Source organism: Muntiacus reevesi, chromosome 18, assembly GCF_963930625.1.
Source record: "Muntiacus reevesi chromosome 18, mMunRee1.1, whole genome shotgun sequence".
Lineage (NCBI taxonomy): Eukaryota > Metazoa > Chordata > Mammalia > Artiodactyla > Cervidae > Muntiacus > Muntiacus reevesi.
The window spans coordinates 10,657,673-10,680,459 of NC_089266.1; the positions used below are offsets into that span (position 1 = coordinate 10,657,673).

The 22,787-nt window shown below is 43.1% G+C and overlaps 1 protein-coding gene across 4 annotated transcripts in view; it reads left to right on the forward strand.

Moving 5' to 3' along the window:
• RNF213 (ring finger protein 213) overlaps nucleotides 1–22,787 on the forward strand; it is a 116,990-nt gene that overhangs the window by 40,037 nt on the left and 54,166 nt on the right. For all 4 annotated transcript variants that reach the window (XM_065909811.1, XM_065909812.1, XM_065909813.1 and 1 more), the window contains 13 exons: nucleotides 3,133–3,355; nucleotides 3,865–3,920; nucleotides 5,020–5,173; nucleotides 8,057–8,233; nucleotides 11,784–11,873; nucleotides 12,867–12,989; nucleotides 13,805–13,985; nucleotides 15,559–15,732; nucleotides 16,120–16,269; nucleotides 18,787–19,376; nucleotides 19,707–19,869; nucleotides 21,496–21,713; nucleotides 22,562–22,702. In XM_065909811.1, coding sequence (XP_065765883.1) covers nucleotides 3,133–3,355; nucleotides 3,865–3,920; nucleotides 5,020–5,173; nucleotides 8,057–8,233; nucleotides 11,784–11,873; nucleotides 12,867–12,989; nucleotides 13,805–13,985; nucleotides 15,559–15,732; nucleotides 16,120–16,269; nucleotides 18,787–19,376; nucleotides 19,707–19,869; nucleotides 21,496–21,713; nucleotides 22,562–22,702 — 2,440 coding nt within the window. The remainder of the gene's footprint in view (nucleotides 1–3,132; nucleotides 3,356–3,864; nucleotides 3,921–5,019; nucleotides 5,174–8,056; nucleotides 8,234–11,783; nucleotides 11,874–12,866; nucleotides 12,990–13,804; nucleotides 13,986–15,558; nucleotides 15,733–16,119; nucleotides 16,270–18,786; nucleotides 19,377–19,706; nucleotides 19,870–21,495; nucleotides 21,714–22,561; nucleotides 22,703–22,787) is intronic.

Sequence of the window (22,787 nt, forward strand, 5' to 3'; positions counted from 1 at the left end):
AAGAAGCTATTCCAAGTCTCATCTGCTCTCCTCAATCCAATAGGATCTAGCCTATAAGATTTTAGGGATTGAAATAGTGAGCAAGCTAAATTAAATTATTGCTTCCTCACTATTATTGAGATCTTTTGAAATTAAAGCCAAATTAGACAGTGTTCTAGACCAACTGTCTAGAAGAAATTTAGCTGGCAAGTGACAAAAATTAGCGTTGGTCTTAAATATTGTGCCTTTCAGGCAAAAGCGGCCTTCAGTATGTAGTGAAGCTTTATCCACGTGTTTCTCGTACCCTCTGTCAGTTGTGGCACTCTGCTGTACAGTATTTTCTTTCACATTGTCATCTTTTTGGGTGTCCAGGCAATGTTTCAGAACAGAGTAATTTAAAGACCTTCCCTGAACTAGGTTCATGTAGAATCCAGGGCATCATGCATCAATATGCTTAGTTCTTAAATTGTTACACTGACAATGGAAAATGGCATCAAAAGTTAAACCAAGAGCATTTGCCATATGATCCAGCAATCCTACTTGTGGGTGTATTTCCCGAGGAAATGAAATAACTATCTCAAAGAGATATCTGCATCCCTATGTTCACTGCGGCATCATTCACAATAGCCAAGATATGGAAACAACCTAAGCATCCGTCAGTAAATGAATGGATAAAGAGGAACTGGTGTGTATACATATATATGTATACATGATGAAATATTTTTCGGTCACGAAAGCAAGGGAATCCTGCCACTTGCAAAACATGGATAGACCTTGAGGGTATTATGCTAAGTGGATTAAAGCAGATAAAGGCAAATACTATAGATAAGATATCACATATGTGAAATCTGAAAAAGTGAAACTCACAAGAGCAGAGAGTTGAATGGTGATTACCAGGGCTGGGAGGTGGGGAAAAGTGATGATGTTTCTCAAAGAGTACAAACGTCATTATTTCTGAGGAAAAATTAATTCTGGAGAGCTAATGTACCACTCATCTTTCACGCTAGCAAAGTGATGTAATGCTAGTAGTAATGCAAGCTAGTAATGCTCAAGATTCTCCAAGCAGTACGTGAACTGTGAACTTCCAGATGTTCAAGCTGGTTTTAGAAAAGGCAGAGGAACCAGAGATCAAATTGCCAACATCCGCTGGATCATCGAAAAAACAAGGGAGTTCCAGAAAAACATCTATTTCTGCTTTATTGACTATGCCAAAGCCTTTGACTGTGTGGATCACAATAAACTGTGGAAAATTCTTCAAGAGATGGGCATGTCAGACCACCTGACCTGCCTCTTGAGACACCTATATGCAGTTCAGGAAGCAACAGTTAGAACTGGATATGGAACAGCAGACTAGTTCTAAATAGGGAAAGGAGTACGTCAAGACTGTATATTGTCACCCTGCTTATTTAACTTATATGCAGAATACATCATGAGAAACGCTGGGCTGGAAGAAGCACAAGCGGGAATCAAGATTGCTGGGAGAAATATCAATAACCTCAGATATGCAGATGACACTACCCTATGGCAGAAAGTGAAGAAGAACTAAAGAGCCTCTTGATGAAAGTGAAAGAGGAGAGTGAAAAAGTTGACTTAAAGCTCAACATTCAGAAAATGAAGATCATAGCTTCTGGTCCCATCACTCCATGGGAAATAGATGGGGAAACAGTGGAAACAAGGTCAGGCTTTATTTTTCTGGGCTCCAAAATCACTGCAGATTGTGACTGCAGCCATGAAATTAAAAGACGCTTATTCCTTGGAAACAAAGTTATGACCAACCTAGACAGCATATTAAAAAGTAGAGACATTACTTTGCCAACAAAGGTCCATCTAGTCAAGGCTATGGTTTTTCCAGTGGTCATGTATGGATGTGAGAGTTGGACTGTGAAGAAAGCTGAGCGCCGAAGAATTGATGCTTTTGAACTGTGGTGTTGGAGAAGACTCTTTTGAGAGTCCCTTGGAATGCAAGGAGATCCAACCAGTCCATCTTAAAGGAGATCAGTCCTGGGTGTTCATTGGAAGGACTGATGTTGAAGCTGAAACTCCAGTACTTTGGCCACCTCATCGAAGAGTTGACTCATTGGAAAAGACCCTGATGCTGGGAGGGATTGGGGGCAGGAGGAGAAGGGGACGACAGAGGATGAAATGGCTGGATGGCATCACCGACTCGATGGACATGAGTTTGGGTAAGCTCCAGGAGTTGGTGATGGACAGGGAGGCCTGGCATGCTGCGATTCATGGAGTCGGACACGACTGAGCGACTGAACTGAACAGAACTGAATGTACGACATGGTGATTCTAGTTGATAATAGTATATTGTTTACTTAAAAGTTGCTCAGAGATTAGATCTTAATGATTCTCATCACAGAAAAGAAATGGTAACTATATGACACAATGGATGCAGGTATCAAGTATTGTTACTGTGGTAATCATTTTGCAGTATGTAAGTGTATCAAATCAACCCTAAACTTACAGTGTCATATGCCATATTTCAATAAAGCTGGAAAATCCTTAATTCTTTTTTTTTAACTTTTAATTTTGTATTGGGGTATAGCAGATTAACAGTGTGGGGATGGTTTCAGGTGAACAGTGAAGGGACTCATCCATACATATACATGTATTGAAAATGCTTAATTCTTGGTGAATTTTTTTATTATTGTGGTAAAATATACAGAACCTACAATTTACCATTTTAATCATTTTAAGTGTACACCACCACAACAGTGGTGTTAAATACATTCACTCTGTTGTGCGACCAATACCTCCATTCATCTCCAGAACCTTTCATCTTGTAAAACTGCAACTGTGTTCTCGATAATCAGTAGTCTATTCTCCCACCAACACCAGTCCCTGGTCCCCACTACTCTGCTGTCTCTATGAATCTGACTTCTCTAGGGACCTCACATAAGTGGAATCAAATTATTTGTTTATTTGTGAGTGGGTGATTTCACTGAGCATCTTGTCCTCAGAGTTCATCCATGTTGCTGAATTCTTAGTATATTATTGTTTACTTCTTATTTGATTGAGTTGTTGGCATTTCAGTTATTTTTGAAATCAGAACTTTCTAGATCCCTTCTAACATAATTTTAATTAACTTTGTCTCTTTTACCTATCTCCCTGCTGCCCTTTTTTTCTGTTCCAATTTTCCCTTATAAGGATACAGTTACTCCAGCTAATGGAAGAAAACAGATATTTGCTCAATGTGGATAAGTATCTATTCCGATCCTGGTTCAGTTTGCTTCCTCTGAGTAACTTGGCTTCTTACATGGAACACCTCATCGATTACCTGAGTCAGTGTCCCCCTCGTGTCCTGGACTGTCTTCTAGGGACTTGGTACCGTCTGGACAGACTTCAGGAAATCTCTCCAAGAAACCTCGAGGTTTGTTGTCTGGAATCAGCTCTTGAGACCTTGCTTAACAAAAGCAGGTCAAAAACTAATCAGTCAGAGTTTGTGATTCTCCTTTTCTGAAAACCTGACCTGGTAGAGCACTTAGGTATAAGAGAACTGGGAAGGGTCAATATTTCTTAGGGTCAGGGGTTAATTTACTTGAGTTTATTCTGTTTCAGTAAACAAAATTCAATAAAACAACAGCCTTTGGATATGTGAGATTGTGCAAGTCAGGGTTAGAAGTTATCCTGCATGCTGGTCCACTTCCTAATTGCTATTGTCCTTTCCCATTTTGGGGAGGAGAAAATGGTTTAATTTTAAATCCTAAGTTTTATTTGTAAGAGGTATGAGATTAGTACTTGAGCCCCTTAAAGCTTGTTTATAGAAAGAAAATTATTATGCCTTATTATTTTGGGTTTTTTTTTTTTTGGTTCTGTTTTAACAAAGATTAGTGGCATTATGATTAAATCTTCCCTTTTTTCTTTTCTTCCCCACCCTAGAGTATTGAGAATACTTTGAAAATGCTGTTGTACCTTCTGGATATTTATCAGGAAAAGTAAGTAGAAAAGTAAAAGGTAATCTCTCTTGTACAAGGTTATCCCTTATGATTGGGTTTATGCCATAGTTGCTGTCATTAATGTAAGCCATAAATTAATATATATTCCACTTCATTTTTCAAGGTATTGATGTAATCATCCTACTTTTTTAAAAAGGGAAAAGTATAGAAATCAGGTGCTAACATTTCAGTTTATTTTCATCTGATTTTTTTCCTGTGCACTTTTGTCATTTATTTTTAAGTGATTATCATCATATTACATATTCATGCTTGTGTCCTGCATCTTATAAGCATTTAGTCTTCAGATTTTTTTTGCAAGTCAGATAAGCTGAAAATAAATGCAAAGGTAGCTTTCCATAATGATCTGAAGTCATTTGCTCCTGCAAATATGTGTGAGCTCTGACACCCTGGAGGCACAGTGTACAAAGTGAACAAATGTGGGAGGTAATTTTTTAGCTTCTCAGAGCACTGCCAGGATCACCTCACCTGAATTCTTAGAGTGTTCAGGATGGAGGTGGGAGTATCAGATCTGCATTAACGCCAAGCACCTGGGACTTCATGGACCCCATCTAATTCTGTGTATTACAGAATTGCCCCAGTAATTCCTGTCTCTTGCCACCTTCTAAACCCTCCTGATCAGCTCCCTACCTTTCAGCTCTGGTCATGTATCAGCCAATAAGCAGGTCCACTCAGAGCTGAAAGAAATTTCATGCACAGGACATATGCTTCTAGCATTTTTTTTTTCCCTCCCTGTAGCTTACTGATTCTTTTTTAAAAAATTGTATGGTATTTGAATCTTTGGTAATATCCACCCTTAAGATTATTTTCAAACAAAGGAATACACTTGGAAATAATTTAACTTGCTTTTGTTAAAATAGTTCAGACCATGGAGGCAAACCAAAAAGACTTTTTTTCCTTTTTATCTTAGTCACAAGTTCAAAATTAATGGAAATGTTCTGGATGTTATCCTATATGGGATCAAGTACATGCCTTCCTTGTAGGCGTTTTAAAGGGAAGGAACTTGTCATGAATAATGGGTACTGTTTTCAAATTCCTCCTAAATTACTTCATTCATTTCTCTCAACTCTTTGTGGGTTAGGATTCTTGAGGAGCCCTTGATACAGTCCTACTTGACTGTGTGCCTGAAACTTCACGAAACTACCTGCAGACTATCAAAAGCCCATACGTTTTATGAGATGCCTGCCTTATCTGCTGAGATTGTTTGCAGAATTATTATACTTAAACCTGTAGTGGTAAGTGGAACATGTACACATAATGCCATACCCAGCAGAGTTATGGAACCCGAGGCATCCTCTATTCAAAAAGGAGATAGGAAAAAAAAAAGGAGACAGGCTGAGTCTAGGATTGTGGAATGACAGAACGGCTGATTCCACCCTCAGGTGTGTCAGTACATACCTGAGGCCGGGTTTTGTTCTGCTCATGAGGCTATTTTGGTGAGCCAGGGTCTGCATGCTTGCCCTCCAGGGCTTATGTTAGAGGGAAGAATGGAGAAAGGAGGCAGTGCAGAAGTTCAAGTGTAGAGTATCAGCTGTGACTGGGTAAATTCAAGAGCCCAGCAAATGGCCAGGGCTCCCCACCCAAGAATCTCCCCACCAAGAATCTCCCAACCCAAATGCATGTTCATGCCTAATCTTTCCCACCTGGACCTTTTTCCTGTTCACTGAAACTCAAATACAGTAGCAAGGTCCACACACCCCAGTGCACACCCCAGAGCCTTTCCACACAAGCACCACCTCCTGCATCAAGCTGTAGGAACAATCCAGAGTTCTGTGCCCCCTCCCTCCACACCTCCCAGTGGTAAGCACTCTCCTGATTAGTACCATCACAAGTCAATTTTACCTGTCTTGGAACTCTGTCCTTTTTTGTGTCTGGCTTTCATCGCTCAGCGCATCTCTGAGATCCATGTGTGCAGTTGCATGTGTCCACAGCTCATTTTTTCCCATTGTTGTGTGATCTTCACCCGGTTGAGTTTGAGCTTCCACATGAAGGTGATAGGTGATTTCCTATTTAGATCGACTATTTTACAAGTCATAACTGTGATGTTAGTGATATAATTAAGTGTGTATTTTATCTTTGTTCCTTTTAGCTTTTCTTTTTTAAAAAAATACCAAGGGAACATTTAAAAATAAACATTGGCAGCATGATTGCTTTTTCCTGAAGTGGATATTATTTAAACCATCCTACGCAGGTGCCAACTTCTAGATAAACTGTGTTCAAGAAGTGTGAAATTTGTTAGTTACTTACGGTATATGTCCCTGCAGAAATAACTATCTTGAATGTTGGTTGGGATCTCAGATTAGTGTAACCACAGTCTGGTCCAAATTCTCTACCTGTGCCATAAAAAGAAAAAGCTTTGCAAAACTGAAATTAAATAAAACCAAAATATATGAAGAGGTTCTGAAATGCTTTTGGTTATGTGCCAACATAAAGGGTTGATAGGATTGACAGGATATCAGGTGGAGAAAAACAAGGAGGAAAGGCGAAAGTTCTAGAGAAGATTTTTAGGCTTGGGTCGTTCACTAACAGCCCATCATCTGCTGGTTGCAGGGCACACCCAGATGGAGAAGAGAGGTGCCTGGCAGCAGGGATGCATAGGAGGGGGCAGTCCAGTGAACACATAATTGCAGCACAGAGGGTTAACACTAAACTGGCGTGTCCATAAGGTGCCCTGGGAACATGGGGCCTGTGGAGGGGCTGGCGTTCCCACAGAGAGAGAGAGCAGCGTGTGCGCGTCAGGGAGGAGAGGATCCTGCTTGCTCTGCAGGTAGGCTAGCATGGCTGGAGATGGAGCCTGGGTCTAGGCTAGGCCAGACTGCAGATGGCACGCACACCCTGCTAAAGTTTCTAGATCGTTCAAGAAGTTGCTGGCTCATTTGGTGACTTTCACTTTGGGCCAGCATGTCCCATTTTCAGCTGAGAACTGTTGCTGACCCACACCACCCATATCCTCTGTGCTATTCTCCCAGCATAGCTGTACCCCTGCCCACACATAACCCAGCCTACCCCTCACACTCTGCCCAGAGCTCCCTGAATCTTTCAGGGGAGAACCTGCCCCTCCACACACACACCCAAGACTGGGTACAGCACCCTTTGTGTGTTAGTTGCTTAGTTGTGTCCGACTCTTTGTGACTCCATGGACTGTAGCCGCTAGGCTACTCTGTCCATGAAATTCTCCAGGCAAGAATACTGGAATGGGTTGCCATTTCCTTCTCCAGGGGATCCTACTGACCCAGGGATCAAACCTGGGTCTTCTGCTTTGCAGGCAGATTATTTACTATCTGAGCTATAGGGAAGTCCGGAGCACCCTTTATGTGCCTTTCCTATCTTGTTACTTGCCCTGTTTACTGATTGTACTGGTCTCACACTTAGCGATCAGCTCCTTGGGCAGCCGCCTCACTATGATGTCTCTAGCCCTTGGGCCAACCGTCTCTGGAAGGAGGGAGTGACGCCAGAGATCCAGTTTGGGGGGCCTTGACACTTACACAATCTGTGGGACTCGGTTGAAGCAAAAGAGAATACACATCAGAACTAGGAGAGGCCTCTTTCTAAGTGGGGCTGATGGCTGAATCCAAAAGATGCTTCTGATGAGAAAGGGAAGGAGAGCAGGAAAGAGGCATCCCCATCCCTAGAGCCCTTGACCCCTGGGAAGAGGGGCTTTTCAGGGGGTGGGAATGAATGGAGAACCACAAGGAAAGAGCACCAGGGTAGGGATTTGGGTTTCCTCCTGGCCCTAGCATGTCACTCGGGGACAGGGTTTACACGAGCTTGGCTTTCTGAGCTGCTGGAAGCTCTGAGCCCATGGTGTACCCTTCTCCCTTGTCTGTCAGCTCAGAAACCAGTAGGTCTACTGGTTGGTGAGGCAGCATCGCCTCTGTTACAGTTACCTGGGGTCACTTGAGGGCACGTCCATGCCACTGCTTCTCCTACCTGGACCCCCATGCTGTCCACCCAGAGTGAAGCTGAAATGCCGGGAAAGTGAAAGTACTGTGAATATGTAGGCTCTGCCGTGTGCATAGGTGGCGTCAGCTGCAGAGGCGGGTGGAGAAGTATCTGGATGATCCTTTGGGTCTGCCATGTGGGGTCGATTCAACTCCGTCTCTCTCTTGCGGTGACAGGATTCAGCAGGAGGGCCAGGAAATGAAACTGGAAAGAAGAATTCAGTAAAAATGGTCTTCCAGGGAACCCTTGCTGCTACAAAATCTTGGCTTCGGAAAATTTTTAAAAGAAGCATGTTCCAGCCCGGGTATTTTTATTTTTCACCTGTCACCTTCACTTACAGAGAGGAGATTGAGGTAAGCCAGTCCAGTGCAGGGGACACTGGGGTCTCCTCTGCAGAATGGACAGCTGCTCCCCTAACAGCTGAGGGGACTGAGGGCATGGACTCCCTGGTGGGTGGACTGTGGTCCCCACATCAGTGGTGAGGCGGCGGGATGAGGGGACAGAGCTTGTTGGGACATGGTGGCCGGTGGGGTAGGGCATTCATGTCTGATGCTGTGCTGAGGTTATGGGTCAGGTTATGATGTTGACAGTAGAAAATAAGACGAGAGCAAGGCCTCCATGAAAGGGAAACTGGGCCGAGCGGCATCTGAACTTGAGGAAATTAGAGATCAGACCCAAAAGGTTGGGAGACAGGGAGGGCTTCCAGAAACTGAGATGTGGACAGAATCTTATGCTGGGGAGGAGGAGGAGGAAGGGTCTAAAGACTATTGCCTCCAGGACAAAGTTCTAGAAAGTGCCTCGAACAAACCAAGTAAGTGGCCCTCTGACTTAGGCCGTGGTATTCCAGGGATACTTTAATGAGATCATCATAAAATCACATCCCTGAAACTGTGCATGAACAAAAACAGATAATTCTTACTACATCTCAGCCTTATTCAGACATATTATCTGTCCACACCAAGGGGAGAAGATCATTGATCCGAACACCCAGAGCCCAGAACATCAGTATTCTGGCTCAGATGGTAAAGAATCTGCCTGCAATGTAGGAGACCTGATTTGATCTCTTGGTTGGGAAGATCCCCTGGAGAAAGGAATGGCAACCACTCCAGTATTCTTGCCTGGAGAATTCCATAGACAGAGGAGCCTGGTGGGCTACAGTCCATGGGGTCGTATAGAGTTGGACATGACTGAACAACTAACACTTCACTTCAGAGCCCAGAACTCTGACCACTCACCCTCTCAGGGACAGAGTCTAAGGTCAAAACAGAGAAAACATACATAAATCTTGAACTTGATTTGGAAGTTTTATGATTGGCAGTGGAATGTAGCAAGTCTGAAGCTATGTTGTGTGTACTGTAAGGCTGGGCAGAGGGATGCAAGTGTTGTTGCTATTGGAAGGTTGGGTTCTTTCTCATTGGAGGAGGGAACATATGGATTAGGGGAGGGGAAAGGAGGTCTATGGTTTGAAAAGAGCTAGAGGTATAGTGTGAACTCATGATTTTAAAAGCAACATTTCCTAGCTCCATCCACTGAAAGGGCCTAGAGATGGTGACACCCAGGTCTGTGAGCACACCCAGCCATAACTTCTAAATGCCATTCCCTCTAAAAAACAAAACAGAAAAATCCTTGTGCTTCTGGAAAGAACAACAGGTTCTAAAGGTGGGGCAGAAGAAACGAACGGCCAGCCTGAAACACCTTGTATTACCATAAAGTAAAAGTACTTGAAACCAAGTGGTGACATTTCACAAGCAGACAGGACCCAGGTGATGTCCTAGTTGTACCCTGGAGGGCGAAAGAATGATTGTGGGAAAAAGTGGTGAAATCCAAATAGAGTTAGTGGTTTTGGTGATGGGAATCTATCAATGCTAATTTTGGTTTTCACAACTGTATTATGGCTTTGTAAAGTATTAGCACTTGGGTTAACTGGAACTCTCTGTACTATCTTTGCGATATTTCTGTTCATCTAAGATGATTACATTTTTTTTCTAAAAAAGGAAACAGAAGCTGCCTGCAGGGGCTCTCACTAGCCAAATCTGAGGCAATCTGAATATGAAAATGAGTAATGGCCAGAAGAGTATTATCATACTAGAGATTATCATATTAAGTGAAGTAAGTCAGATGAAAAAAGGCAGATACCAAATACTATCACTTATATGCAGAATCTAAAATAGAACACATATACCATAGCCTCAGATATGCAGATGACACCACCATTATGGCAGAAAGCGAAGAGGAACTAAAGAGCCGCTTGATGAAAGTGAAAGAGGAGAGTGAAAAAGCTGGCACAAAACTCAACATTCCAAAGACTAAGATCATGGCATCCAGTCCCATCACTTCATGGCAAATAGATGGGCAAACAATGGAAACAGTGCAGACTTTCTTTTCTTGGGCTCCAAAGTCACTGCAGATGGTGACTGCAACCATGAGATTAAAAGACACTTGCTCCTTGGAAGAAAAGCTGTGACCAACCTAGACAGCATATTAGAAAGCAGAGACATTACTTTACCGACAAAGGTCTATATAATTAAAGCTGTGGTTTTTCTAGTAGTCATGTATGGATGTGAGAGTTGGACCAGAAAGAAAGCTGAATGCCAAAGAATTGATGCTTTTGAACTATGGTGTTGGAGAAGACTGTTGAGAGTCCCTTGGACAGCAAGGAGATCAAGCCAGTCAATCCTAAAGGAAATCAGACTTGAATATGCATTGGAAACACTGATGCTCAAACTGAAGTTCCAATACTTTGGCCACCTGATTTGATGACTCATTGGAAAAAATCCTGATGCTGGAAATGATTGACAGCAGGAGGGGAAGGGGATGACAGGATGAGATGGTTGGATGGCATCACCGACTCGATGGACAAGAGTTTGAGCAAGCTCCAGGAGTTGGTGATGGACAGGGAAGCTTGGTGTACTATAGTCCATAGGGTCATAAAGAGTCAAACACAACTGAGCGATTAAACTGAACTGAAAATAAATCACAAATGAACTTATTTATTAAACAGAGATAAACTCACAGGCGTAGAGAATAGACCTGTTGGTTACCAAAGGGAAAGGAGGTGGGAGAAGGATAAATTGAGTTTGATATTAACAGATACAAACTATTGATGTATAAAACAGATAAACAAGATCCTACTATATAGCACAAGGAACTGTCTTCAGTATCCTGCAATAAACCATAATGAGAAAGCAAAAAAGTGTTTTCACTGTCATAAAGAAAGAAAGAAAAGGCTGCAGAACTCCTCTAGAAAGGAGACATGATAATGCCATGTGTCCCTCAGTTGGACCCTGGACCCAGTTAGTTGACTAGTGAACAATGGCAAAGTGTGGGCAGGGAGAAAGATGAGAAAGATGTCAACCTGAGTGAACGGGCCTCAGAATGACACCTGAATTACTGTGTGTAGCAGAAGGGCCCCATGGGGTTGGGAATGCCTGTGCAGGACTTATGGGCCAAGGGGCATGGCATCTGCAACTCTGGTTCAGCGGAGACAATGCCTGTTTCTAGATAGACTAAAGGGAGCACAGAAGAGAAAGAGATGGAGCAGCCACTTTAAATGTTGGGGAGTCTAGCTGAAAGTATATGGGTGTCCTTATGCTGTTACTGCAACTTTCTCTTAAGTTTGAAATTTTTTGAAATTAAAACAATGGAGGGAAATCCTTTCTGGATGAAGAGCAGTAGTGGACCATAGTGGTGACCTGGTCCAGTCAGGACCCTTTGTTTTATGAGGCTAAAGTGCGTTGCCCTGACTTACCAGTGACACAGCGGACAACTGGACAAAACTGAGTCTGAACCCACGTGTCCTCAAAGCACTGTGCTCTTTGTCTGACCGTAATTGCCTTCTTTCACAGAAATCCACAGTGGCATCTAGGTGTCTTAGTGGTTGTCCCTTATTTGTGGATTTTGCAGGTCTGGAGGCGACTGGTGGAAATAAACTTCCCCACGGAGTATGACTGGAAGGCATCCTTGCTGAGGGACATGGCAGGGAGGCTCAAACAGGTACTGAAAGGCAGGGGATGTTCTTTTTGGAACCAGACCACATGGACTAGCCAGTACATGTGATGACTGCATTTGAATGGACAGGGAATGAGGTTCAGGTGACTGTTTCTGATTCAGCCTCAATAGTTTGACCATAGGTGGTATCCCAGAAAAGAATAAGGGCACAGTTTCTGGCCTCCAGGGGAACCCTTGACTTGTGTGAAGTTCAAATAGGCACTAACTAAGCCTATGTGCTTTCTGCTCTAAGTGGCCTGTTGGTGACAAGAGCCTTGTTAAACCCAGTGACAACTGGGGGAAAATACAAAAGTGCTCCCCATTTTTAATTAAGGCCTGTGACCCTAGAAGGTTCAGCTTTTTAAAAACACATGAGAGTCATTTGTAATTGTTAAATGGGTCTTTTTAGGAAAAGAGAAGCAAGGAAGAAATCTTTTCAAAAAGTTTACCTGTGTTTTGCAGGCTTGCGTGATGGCTCAGTTGGTAAACAATGTGCCTGCAATGCAGGAGCCTCCGGGTTGATTCCTGGGTTGGGAAGGGATAGGCTACCCACTCCAGTTTTCTTGGGCTTCCCTTGTGGCTCAGCTGGTTAAGAATCTGCCTCCAATGCAGGAGACATGGGTTCGATCCCTGGTATTGGGAAAATCCCTTGGGAAAGGCTACCCACTGCAGTATTCTGGCCTGGAGAATTCCACGGACTATATAGTCCATGGGGTCACAAAGAGTCGGACACAACTGAGCGACTCTCACTTTCAGTTTCACCTGTTTTTTGCAAACTGCTGTGCCAGATGCTTTTTCTGCTAAGTAGGTATTTTGGCCTTTTTGGTCTAATGGTTAGAGGCGGGGAGGACATGCTTCTCGTGGGATGGGAAGAAGGCCACGGTAATGGGGAGCTGATATAACATTAGGAAAGTGAAAATTACTAGGGTGTTTTCATTGCACAGGGTCTGAGAGTGTGGCACCCCTAACCTCTCACACCCTCGTCTTCCCGTCTTGCAGGAGAGGCCTCTCTTCCAGATTTCTGCCTTCTGTGACTCTAACTGGGTTGCTGCAGGTGCAGAAGACAGTGTGGCGAAATGCTTTGAGATGTGTGCCATTGAAGCTGTGGGCTTGGTCTGCCAGGTGAACAACGTTTCCCACTCAGGAACTGCATTTGCATGCATCCTTGCTTTCTGACATCACCAACCAAAGTCTATTAAGCACTGCTGGTTCCGAGACTCTGCACCCAAGCAAAGAATGGGTCTGGGCATCCCCCTCCCCACCCTGAAATCCAGTGTTCTCTACCCATTCTGTAAAGTGCGCTCAGCTTCCTTCTCTTGTTTTGCATCAAGCAGCTCACATGTAACCTCCAGCAATCTTGCAGGTTTTTCCTAAATGCCTCATTATTATCATTGCCACTCACCCTCCCTTGGTATTATCCTTTGCTTAGCATGCAGTAAAAGACCCCAAAGGTTAACAAGGCATTATGGAAGAAAAATGGTTAGAGTTGAAAAGATTTTATCAATTCACTTAGGAAGAGAATTAAAATGTATGTGTTGTTTGTAGGCAACTATAAAATAATTACAGTTAATAATACCAAAGTACCAATATTAATGGTTACTTGTATTATGTTTGATGTTTTTAATAATGTGAAAGGTCCAAGAAAAATGGCACTGAGCAAGAGAAAAGGGGGTAATTTGAGGGTTGTGTCAGTATCTCTGTGGGTACCTGTTTCCACATCCCCAGTGTTCAATCTTAAGGAGACAGTGGACAGGAAAATGGAAATGCCTTCAGAAAAGTTAAGTATTTTATTTACTCTTTTGACTTTTTGAGGCATTGTAAAACTAGTTATGAGAGACTTCTGAAATGCTATTGGGTAGTTAATTTGCTTCTTTGTTAAAAAGGAAATCAACCATATAACCTTCTAAATATCCCTCTCTTTATTCATGTTTTTACAGTCTCAAACCAGTATCCTTGGGAAAATCTCTTATAATGACTCGCAAAAATGTGGCAACCTTGTGTCTGCTGTGATCACCAAGTCCTGGCCAACAAGTAGAGGGGAGTTTGTAGAGGACTTGGGTGGGGTTTTGAATCACCTGCTCACATGGCCAGACGTCAAGCACCTCTTCAAGTTATATGGTATGTTCATGGAGGGTGCTGGGAGCATCTGTTCAGTGGCACCTCCTGACTCAAGCGTGGCGGCAGAGTGTTTGACCTGTTAGTCAGTTAGATTGGGTTGATGTTTGCCAAAAGAAGCAGCTTGGACGGACAGACCCAGGAAGGCTCAGAGTATCTTATATTATAATTGAGAACTAACACTGAAAGCCACCATCCATGGAATACCTGCTATACTCCAGCTACTGGGCTGACATAGTAACCTCACTAAGAGCTGAGGTGGAGAGTGCAACGTGACTTACCTAAGGTCTCACCGATAATAAGTGTTAAGGACTGAAATCCAAACCCAGTGTGTCTGTATCTAAAGCCCTGTCTTTCTTATTCTGAGATCCATGTAAATGTCCAGTCCAGTACTGGTGACCTTAGCAAAAACTAAGTACTGCCTGATTCTTGCACCCCTACCCTCCATGACCCCAGAGTTTATGACCAAAGAGGGGAAACGTGTGTTGCCCTAAAAATGTTATATTCAGGTTTATGTGTGAGTCATAGGTTCAGATCTAATGGAAAAGCACCACAGATTATTGTGAGTGTCAATTTCATCAAATTAGTGAGACGGTCTTAAAAAAAAAAACTCAAGCTCCTCTCATGCCAGAGTTGTTGTAGTGATCAGATAAGAAGATTGACTTGGCTCTTCTTGTTCTGTTGTTGTCTATTAAAAGCTACTCACTTGAAAATATTCCATTTGTGTCTTTTAAATGAACAAACCTCATATTTTAGAGCAGTTTTAAGTTGACAGAAAAATTAAGCAGAAAAAAAAAAGAAAAATTAAGCAGAAAGTACAGAGTATTCCCGTTTCTACCCACTCAACACACACAATTTTCTCTATTATTAATGACTTGCTTCAGTACCATTGTTATAACTAATGAGCCAATATTGATATGTTATTAGTAAGTAAAGTCCAGTGTTTACATTAGGGTTTACTCCTGTACTTTCTATGGATTTTGACAAATGTTTAATGCTGTGCATCCACTAATACCATATCCTACGGAACATTTTCACTGCCCTCCAAACTTCCTTGTTTTCCAGCAGTTCATCCCTTCCCTCTCCTCGCCTATACAGTTGTGCCTTTTTCCAGAAAGGGATATGATTGGACTCATATTCTCTGTTGCCTATTCAGATTGGCTTCTTTTACTTAACAATATGCATCAAAGGTTCCTTTCAGTAGCTCACTCCTTAAAAAACTGAATAATATTCAGTTTTGTGGGTGGACTATGGTTTGTCCAGTGATCTACTGAAGAACATCTTGGGTACTCCCAAGATTTTGCAATTGTGAATAAAGCCTCTATATTTGCTTTTAATGACATGACCCAAATGTATGATCCTAATATTATTGGGAAAGAAAATTTCTGGTGGTTCAACTAAGCATGTTTGAAAATCCTGCCCTCTAAAGAATGTGAGAAATATCCCTGGGAATACAGAATGACTTTGCTTTATTATATGAAAGTTGGGGCAGAGCAATAGGAGGTTACTGGAAATCCATTAATGTGGGAAGGAAGTGGGGTGCCTACCGTTTTAACTCTCTTCTTAACTTGGTCAGGAACCAACAAGGAAATATTAGCAAATATTACCAAGGAAGGCAAGAAGTTGATGGCCACTGCAGACTCTGTGTTGACAAAAGTTACAAATGACCTCATCAGTGGAACAATTTTAGTTGGCCACCTGGAACTGATCCTAGAACACATGGATCAGTTCCTCGACATCTGTCAGTTACGTAAGTATCACTTTCAGATGTGGACTTCAGGCTCCTGAGGAGTTGGGAGCTCAGAAGCGTCTCTCTTTGCCTGTGTATGTTATAGAGAGGTGATCTTTGTCATCTTTATGATGGCTTCTCTCTCCAGGAAGTTGTCATGGGACGGCTTCTAATCCTCAGGAAAATTAGGGGAAGTGATAAAATACTGACCACGTTAGAATACTGGTTGTTTTTATTCCTCCTGACTGACACGGGGACATCTTGGAGTAGCCGTGCATACAGCCTGTGGCATCACCGTCCCACAGCCCAGCATGTGGAGCAGGTTCACGGGAGGTTCGAGAAATGGCTTGACACAAAATGGGTATTTGTTATTTCTACTGACTTCCTTTCCTTTCTTTTTTTCCCCAGAGGGTAAAAGTTCTTTAATCCAAGACAGAAAACAAACTATGAAGGAAGTGCTGAGTCTGAGGAAGAATGAACTATTCACTCTAAAGAAAGAGAAGACAAATGTTGACTCTCTCCTGAAGTTGTGTGGCAGGGTAAAAGACATGATAAAAGGTGATATTCTTAAAGCATTAAAATAAACAAAATTGAAAAGTCCTCAGGGGAGAAGGGTCAAAGGAGAATATGATTAAAAACATATCAGCGTAGCAGCCCTTCATCTTGGAGGGGGGAGGCTTTTTCTAATGTGTTAATTTTTAATAAAGTTAAAAATTTTATGGTAATTACTGGCATAGCTGTAAATAGCCTGCTTCTTGATTTTTTAGGTTTAAACATTATCATTTATGGAAAATTAGGATTTAGATTTCCTTGTTTTTCCAATTTCTGTCTTATACACATAGCCTTTCCAATCTCACCTCCCTCCAATTTTATCTTAATTTCATCATTCCTCAGGGTTTAAATGCCACGACTGTGTAAATGCACTCTTTACACCCGAGCCATTATTCTCTCCCACTTTTTATGCAAGCTATCTTCTCTAGATTTAAAATTCTTATCTTGTCCTATGCTTTGTTTTCAATGTATTTATTTTTTATTTTTATTTTTTTTAATGTGATTTCATTTTATTTTTTTAATTCAATGCCAGACTCTACCAACTGTTTGAATTTTCTCAAAAGGAGATCCATTTGCTTTTTCAGATAAAATCTCGCCCAACCAGAGATAAGCTATCCTAGGGGTATCTTGCTTCTCTTCTCAGCTGGATCTGTATCCTGGGTGTCATGGCTCCCTGCTCTCACTCCTGTGTATAGTGATATACACACTCTGTTTCTCCTGAGTAAGGGGCCCAGGAGTTCTTGCCTGTCTGAAAACATCTGCCCTCACAGGAGATCTGTTGTTGGTGCAGATCTTTCCTTCAGGATTTGGGGTTCGTGACTCCATTGTGTTTGCAGGGTCACTGTTTAGAGTCGGTTGGGATTCTAATCCTTTGTGGATGACATATTCTCTCCCTGGAAGCTCTTGAGATTTTTTTTTTTTTTTTGGTCCCCCTTATTCTGAAATGTCATAATGATGTTCCTTGGAATGGATCTCTTTCCCATCTGCTGTAGTGGCCATACTTAAGTGGGTCTTTGTAATCTAGAAATCTAAGCCCTTGAGTTCTGGGGAAACTTCTTGTGTTAGTTAAGTGATTACTTTTTCTCTTGTTGGAATCCACAGTTGGATATTGGACCTCCTGGAGTAGTCATCTAATGTCCATACATTTTCTCTCCTATTTTCCATGTCTTTTGATTTGTTCTGTTTTCTGAACAATTTCTTAAATTTTCTTTCTAACCTTGCCATTAAATTTTTTACTTTTTCTTCTTACTTGTATTTAATTTACAAGAACTCTTTTTGCTTTGAGCTATCCTTTTCCCATACTATTCTCTTCTGGTTCATGGTTATAGTATCACATCTTTCTGAGATTTTTTTATATTTTTGATTTAGAGATTTTCTTTTTCTTAAATAGTTTCCTGTTTCCTCCAAGTTGCTTTTATCTCTTGGTATGTTTTAATGTCTATTTTTCATGTTTAAGGCTTTGCCCCTCTGTCTAGAATTCTTTTTTATCTGTTTATATTAAGAGAGGGGACTAACGCCCTGGTGGAGGATACTGAGGGTGTGGTGGCTAGGCTTTGAAATAGCCTGTATCTTTAGCTCCTCTCTCTTGGGCTGCTCAGATCACCAGTCTGTTGCCTGGAAGATATAGGGCTGCCTGCCAGGTCTCTAGGAGGGGCTGGAGGGTTCTCAGCATCTAAGATGCGTATCTAGCCCCAGTCCTTCCTTCTACTCCCTGTGTCCTCTCTTCTCCTTTCTAGCTTCTCAAAATTAGTGGCACATACCAACCGTTAGCTTCCTGACGAAGGGTAGGTGTCTGGAAATGCCTTTGTTCTGCCGTGTACCTGAGACCCCCCCCAATCCAGAGAGCCATCTGTGAGCCCTCTAGAGCCTCTCTAGAATATAAACTACCTGTTGCATGCCAGGGTGGAGGAGGTGCCTTCAGCCTGCTGATGGAATGGGTTGGGATGAAAATGAGCCTGTTGGATGGCTTGTTATGCAGACTTTCAGCCCAGTCCTCCTTATTTCATCACCACCTCCCAATTTCCAGCATCTGTGCAGCCAGGGTCTGTGCATGTGGGAAATTCTGTGATGACAGACACCTGGCAGAATCTCAGGTTTCCCCCCTATGGGCTAAGACCCCAAGTTCTCAGGCTTGAAACACTGTTTACCCCCAGCACATCTAGTTTTCAAGTTCCAAAGTTTTGTTGCTGTGGTCTCCTTTTCTATACTTCCCAGCCCTGTTGCTTTATGGCTTTTGAAAAACAATCTCAGTTCTGTCATTGCAGCAGGATTTGGGGAGGGAGTGGAAACATGTGCAGATTTCAAACTGTCATCTTCACCCAGAAGTTGCAAAGCCTTCTTTGTCGTGAAAACTGATGAGCAAGGCGAGGGTGGAGATTTAGGGACACTCACTGAGAACAAATGCCAGCAAGTGTGTTCACTTGCATTTCCTTAAGAGCAGCAAGGGGAGTGAAAACTGGGAAAGTAAAACAAAATGATATTGTGAGTAGAGTTTGACTTGACATTCTCTTATGGTTTCAAAAGTGGATTTTGGAGAGATTGCTGAAAGACATTCAGAAGACCTCCGTGGGAAAAAGTTAAACGAAGTTGTGACAGTGACTTTGTCAGCCACCTCCCTTGACTCAAAGCAGACAACACATTATAACCTGAGCCCCGAAGTCCAAGAAATGGCCAAAAATGCATATTTGCTAAAGGACAGTCACATCTTCCAGATCCTCTGGGCAGAAGCTGCACAGGAACTGAGTAAGCCAGAAGAGAACTTGGAAAGGGAGATATTTCAGCCTGAAGAGGTGTATGAATGTTTATATTGTCCTTGTTTCAGAAGGTTTACAAAACTGTATCAGGATCTGAAGTCAGGGGAGGTCACCTTTGGGGAAATTGATGACATCTTCAAGGACTTTGTGAATAAATACAGTGACCTAACTGAAGACCTCCAGACCATGTGTGCTCTATATCCCAGAGATCAGAAGGATTGGATCAAGGAGAGAGTCCAGCAGATCAAGGAATACCATCACCTGCATCAGGCTGTCGACTCAGCCAAGGTCATCCGGAAGGTCAAGGAGACTTTGGGCCTGACTGGTGACTTCAGTGTTCTCCACACCTTACTAAGCTTTGTAAGCCATTTACTGGGGACTCCTGGGGTTGGAGGTGGGGCGGTGGGGGCGAGATCCCAGATCTCTGGCTTTGAAAAACTGGGCAAGATGATTTCACAGTTTCCTTCAGGGTTATTTGTATTTTATTCAATGCCTGAATATGCCAAGGGCTTTGTTTTTACCTTTGTTTCCCAATAGTGTGACTGCTAGTGTCAGTTTTAGAAGTTTGGTAGGAGGGGCTATTGGGATGGTCAGCATAGTTCTGTTTGGGGGTTCAGAAGCCAGTTTCAGCCCACATAATGCCTTGTCTTGCAGACTGTCTTTGACAACTTTCTCTGTTGACTTTCTTAGGCTGTCTTGGACAACTTTCGCCATGAAAAACTGGACCGTATCAACCAGCAAATTATCTGTGTCAAAAAGCTTCTGCAGGATGTAGATGAGACTCGGTGTCAGTGTCTGAAGGAGCTGTCCCAGAGAAAGGAGTTCATTAGTTGGGTCCAGGAGGCTCTCAGAGGTATAGTCCCTCACTCTGGTGGCCAGAAGGCTGGAGAGTATTTAGATCTTCACGGGGTGGTCTTCCTGAACTTCTGGGCAGTCACTCCCTCTATCATGTTCTGCATTTTTTACATTCAAACTTTTTAAATTGAAATGAATTTTACACCTAAGGGCTTCCCTCATAGCTCAGTTGGTAAAGAATCTGCCTGCAATTGCAGCAGACCGAAGTTCGATTCCTGCGTTGGGAATATCTGCTGGAGAAGGGCTAGGCCACCCACTCCAGTATTCTTGGGCTTCCCTTGTGGCTCAGCTGGTAAAAAATCCACCTGCAATGTGGGAGCCCAGGGTTTGATCCCTGGGTTGGGAAGATCCCCTGGAGAAGGGACAGACTACTCACTCCAGTATGCTGGCCTGGAAAATTCCATGGACTGTATAGTCCATGGGATCGCAAAGAGTCGGACACGATTGAGCGACTTTCACTTCACTATTTTCCTTGTAGCATTACGTAAACTTAAGGTACATGACACATTGCTTTAATACATTTATATCTAATGATGGCCATTGTAACTATAATTAGCTCTCCATCACCTCCCATAATTCTTCTTTTATTTTAGTGATTAGAATAATTAAAATCTAGTCTCTTAGCAAATTTTCATCTGTATTCATTAGGTAAATGTGCAAGGTGTGCCTAGGTTTGTAGGTAGAATTTATATCAAGATAGTATCACTCTTTTGCTGGTGTAAAAGCCATTTTCTTGGCTACTTTTTTCCCCTCTCGCTCTGGATGCATGCTGTGAACAGCAGGCGATCATTTAAAAATTATGTCCCTTTAATTTTTTCCTTTGGTTGATTTTTTTTTTCACTAGAGGCCAAGGCAGCCTTGTCTTCTAGATGTAATTGCATCTACTTATCATTGCACACAGGCTTGGCAGTCTTTTTAGCTCTGTGGCTTGGGTGATTTTGGCAGAATTACTGCATGGAGGGAAGAAGGAGGCAGGAAAGAAGGAAGGTGGATGGTCTTGTTGTCCAGGGACAGGGGATGGGCTGCATGCTTATCTTATCCCAGCTTCACTGCTTCGTTTGATTAGTAAGCAGCCGTTGATTGTAGATGACTGTCAACATGTTATTCACCAGCTAAGCTTACTTTTAATAATGAAATGGCAATATTACATGGATTGCATGAAATAAGACACACAAAAAAACCCATGCAATGCTCAGACATTGGTGTTGTTCAGTAAGGTCAGGTCTTGTTCAGTAGTATCAACATAAATGACTTGGTTTCCTTGGTGGCTCAGTGGTAAAGAATCTGCCTTCCAAGCAGGAGAGTAGGATTCAATCCCTGGGTCGGGAAGATCCCCTGGAGAAGGAAATGGTGACACACTCCAGTATTCTTGCCTGGGAAATCCCATGGACAGAGGAGCTTGGCATGCTAGTACATGGGATTGCAAAAGAGTTGGATACGATTTAGCCACTAAACAGCAACATAAATGGCAAAAGAAAAAGTGCCTCAGGTTCTTATTGAAGCAGAGTGGGAAAACCCTAAAAGTCCACTATCCAGGTATAGCATCAGTAAGGAGCACTGTTCCAGATTGAGGGCTCCTGGCATCACAGGGTGGCCCTGCATTCATCTACCCCTCCTGCCCCAGGCATCACCGAGCTGAAGGTGTTCGTGGACCTGGCCTCCATCTCTGCGGGGGAGAATGACATTGATGTGGACCGGGTGGCTTGCTTCCACGATGCTGTGCAGGGTTACGCGCCCCTGCTCTATGAGCTGGACACAAGTGCGGGTTTTGATGAATTCATGCAACACCTGAGAGAGCTGTGGAAGGCTCTGGATAATGACCACAACCTGCCCATGAAACTGGTGAGTCTTATTTCTGGCTCCAGAGCAGGTTAAGTTTAATAAAGTGTCACTTAGAAACACTAGCGACATGACTGCACACTCACATGGCAGGTTTTTAATGCAGCCTTTTAAAAGGATGTTTGAAAACAGTTTTTCTTCCCATATGGAAGCTCTTTCTCTGTCCTATTGTTAGAAAACTGGATATAAAACTGCATGTAAATAAGAGTGATCTCTCTGGTGGAAATATATGGGAAAAAAGATTGAAAGGAAATGTGTTAAATGTTACCAGTGGTTTTCTCTGAATGGAGGTAATTGTTAGTTAATATGCTATACATTTTGGTATTTTTCCATACTTTCCACAATTGGCACAGATTCATTTTTAATCAGAAAAGTAAACATTTCCGTATACATAAATCAGCTGCACCAGGGTTCCAGTAAGCCTGTAGTTCATAACTTGCCCAACAGGATGGCTGAGGCCCCTCTGGGGTGAAGGAGGGAACAGGAACGGCAGGAGCACACACAGCTCACATGCTTGTTTCAGTCAGCACTACCCCGGTTAGGGGCCCGGCTGAAGGCCGCCTTCTCACAGAGAGCTGAGTTCATGCCTCTCGCTCCCCATCCACGGATCCAGGGCACTGGGTGGGAACACAGAGGAACAGTCCATTGCAGCAACAGCATGTGACCCAGGAGGGAGAGCCAAAGCCCGTGGCAGTGGTGGGCAGCAGATGAGGGAGGCCTCCCCTGTGGGTGACGGCACTCTGGGCCAGAGAAGGGCAGGCATTTGTCCCTGGGAGGGAGAGGTGGGGAGAGTGGCAGGAAGAAGATCACGCCTAAGCTTCGGCCCATTTTCTCTCCTTCTGTCCTGACAGCGTGACTCTGCCCGGAACCTCGAGTGGCTGAAGACAGTGAAGGAGAGTCATGGGTCTGTGGAGCTCTCGTCCCTGTCCCTGGCGACAGCGATCAACAGCAGAGGCATCTATGTGATCAAGGCCCCCACGGATGGCCAAAAGGTGAGCCTCACGTCGCAGGCACAGCTGCAGGAGGCTCTTAGGGCTGCTGTCGTCGGGGGGTTTCTGCCTCCCCAAATCGACCTCT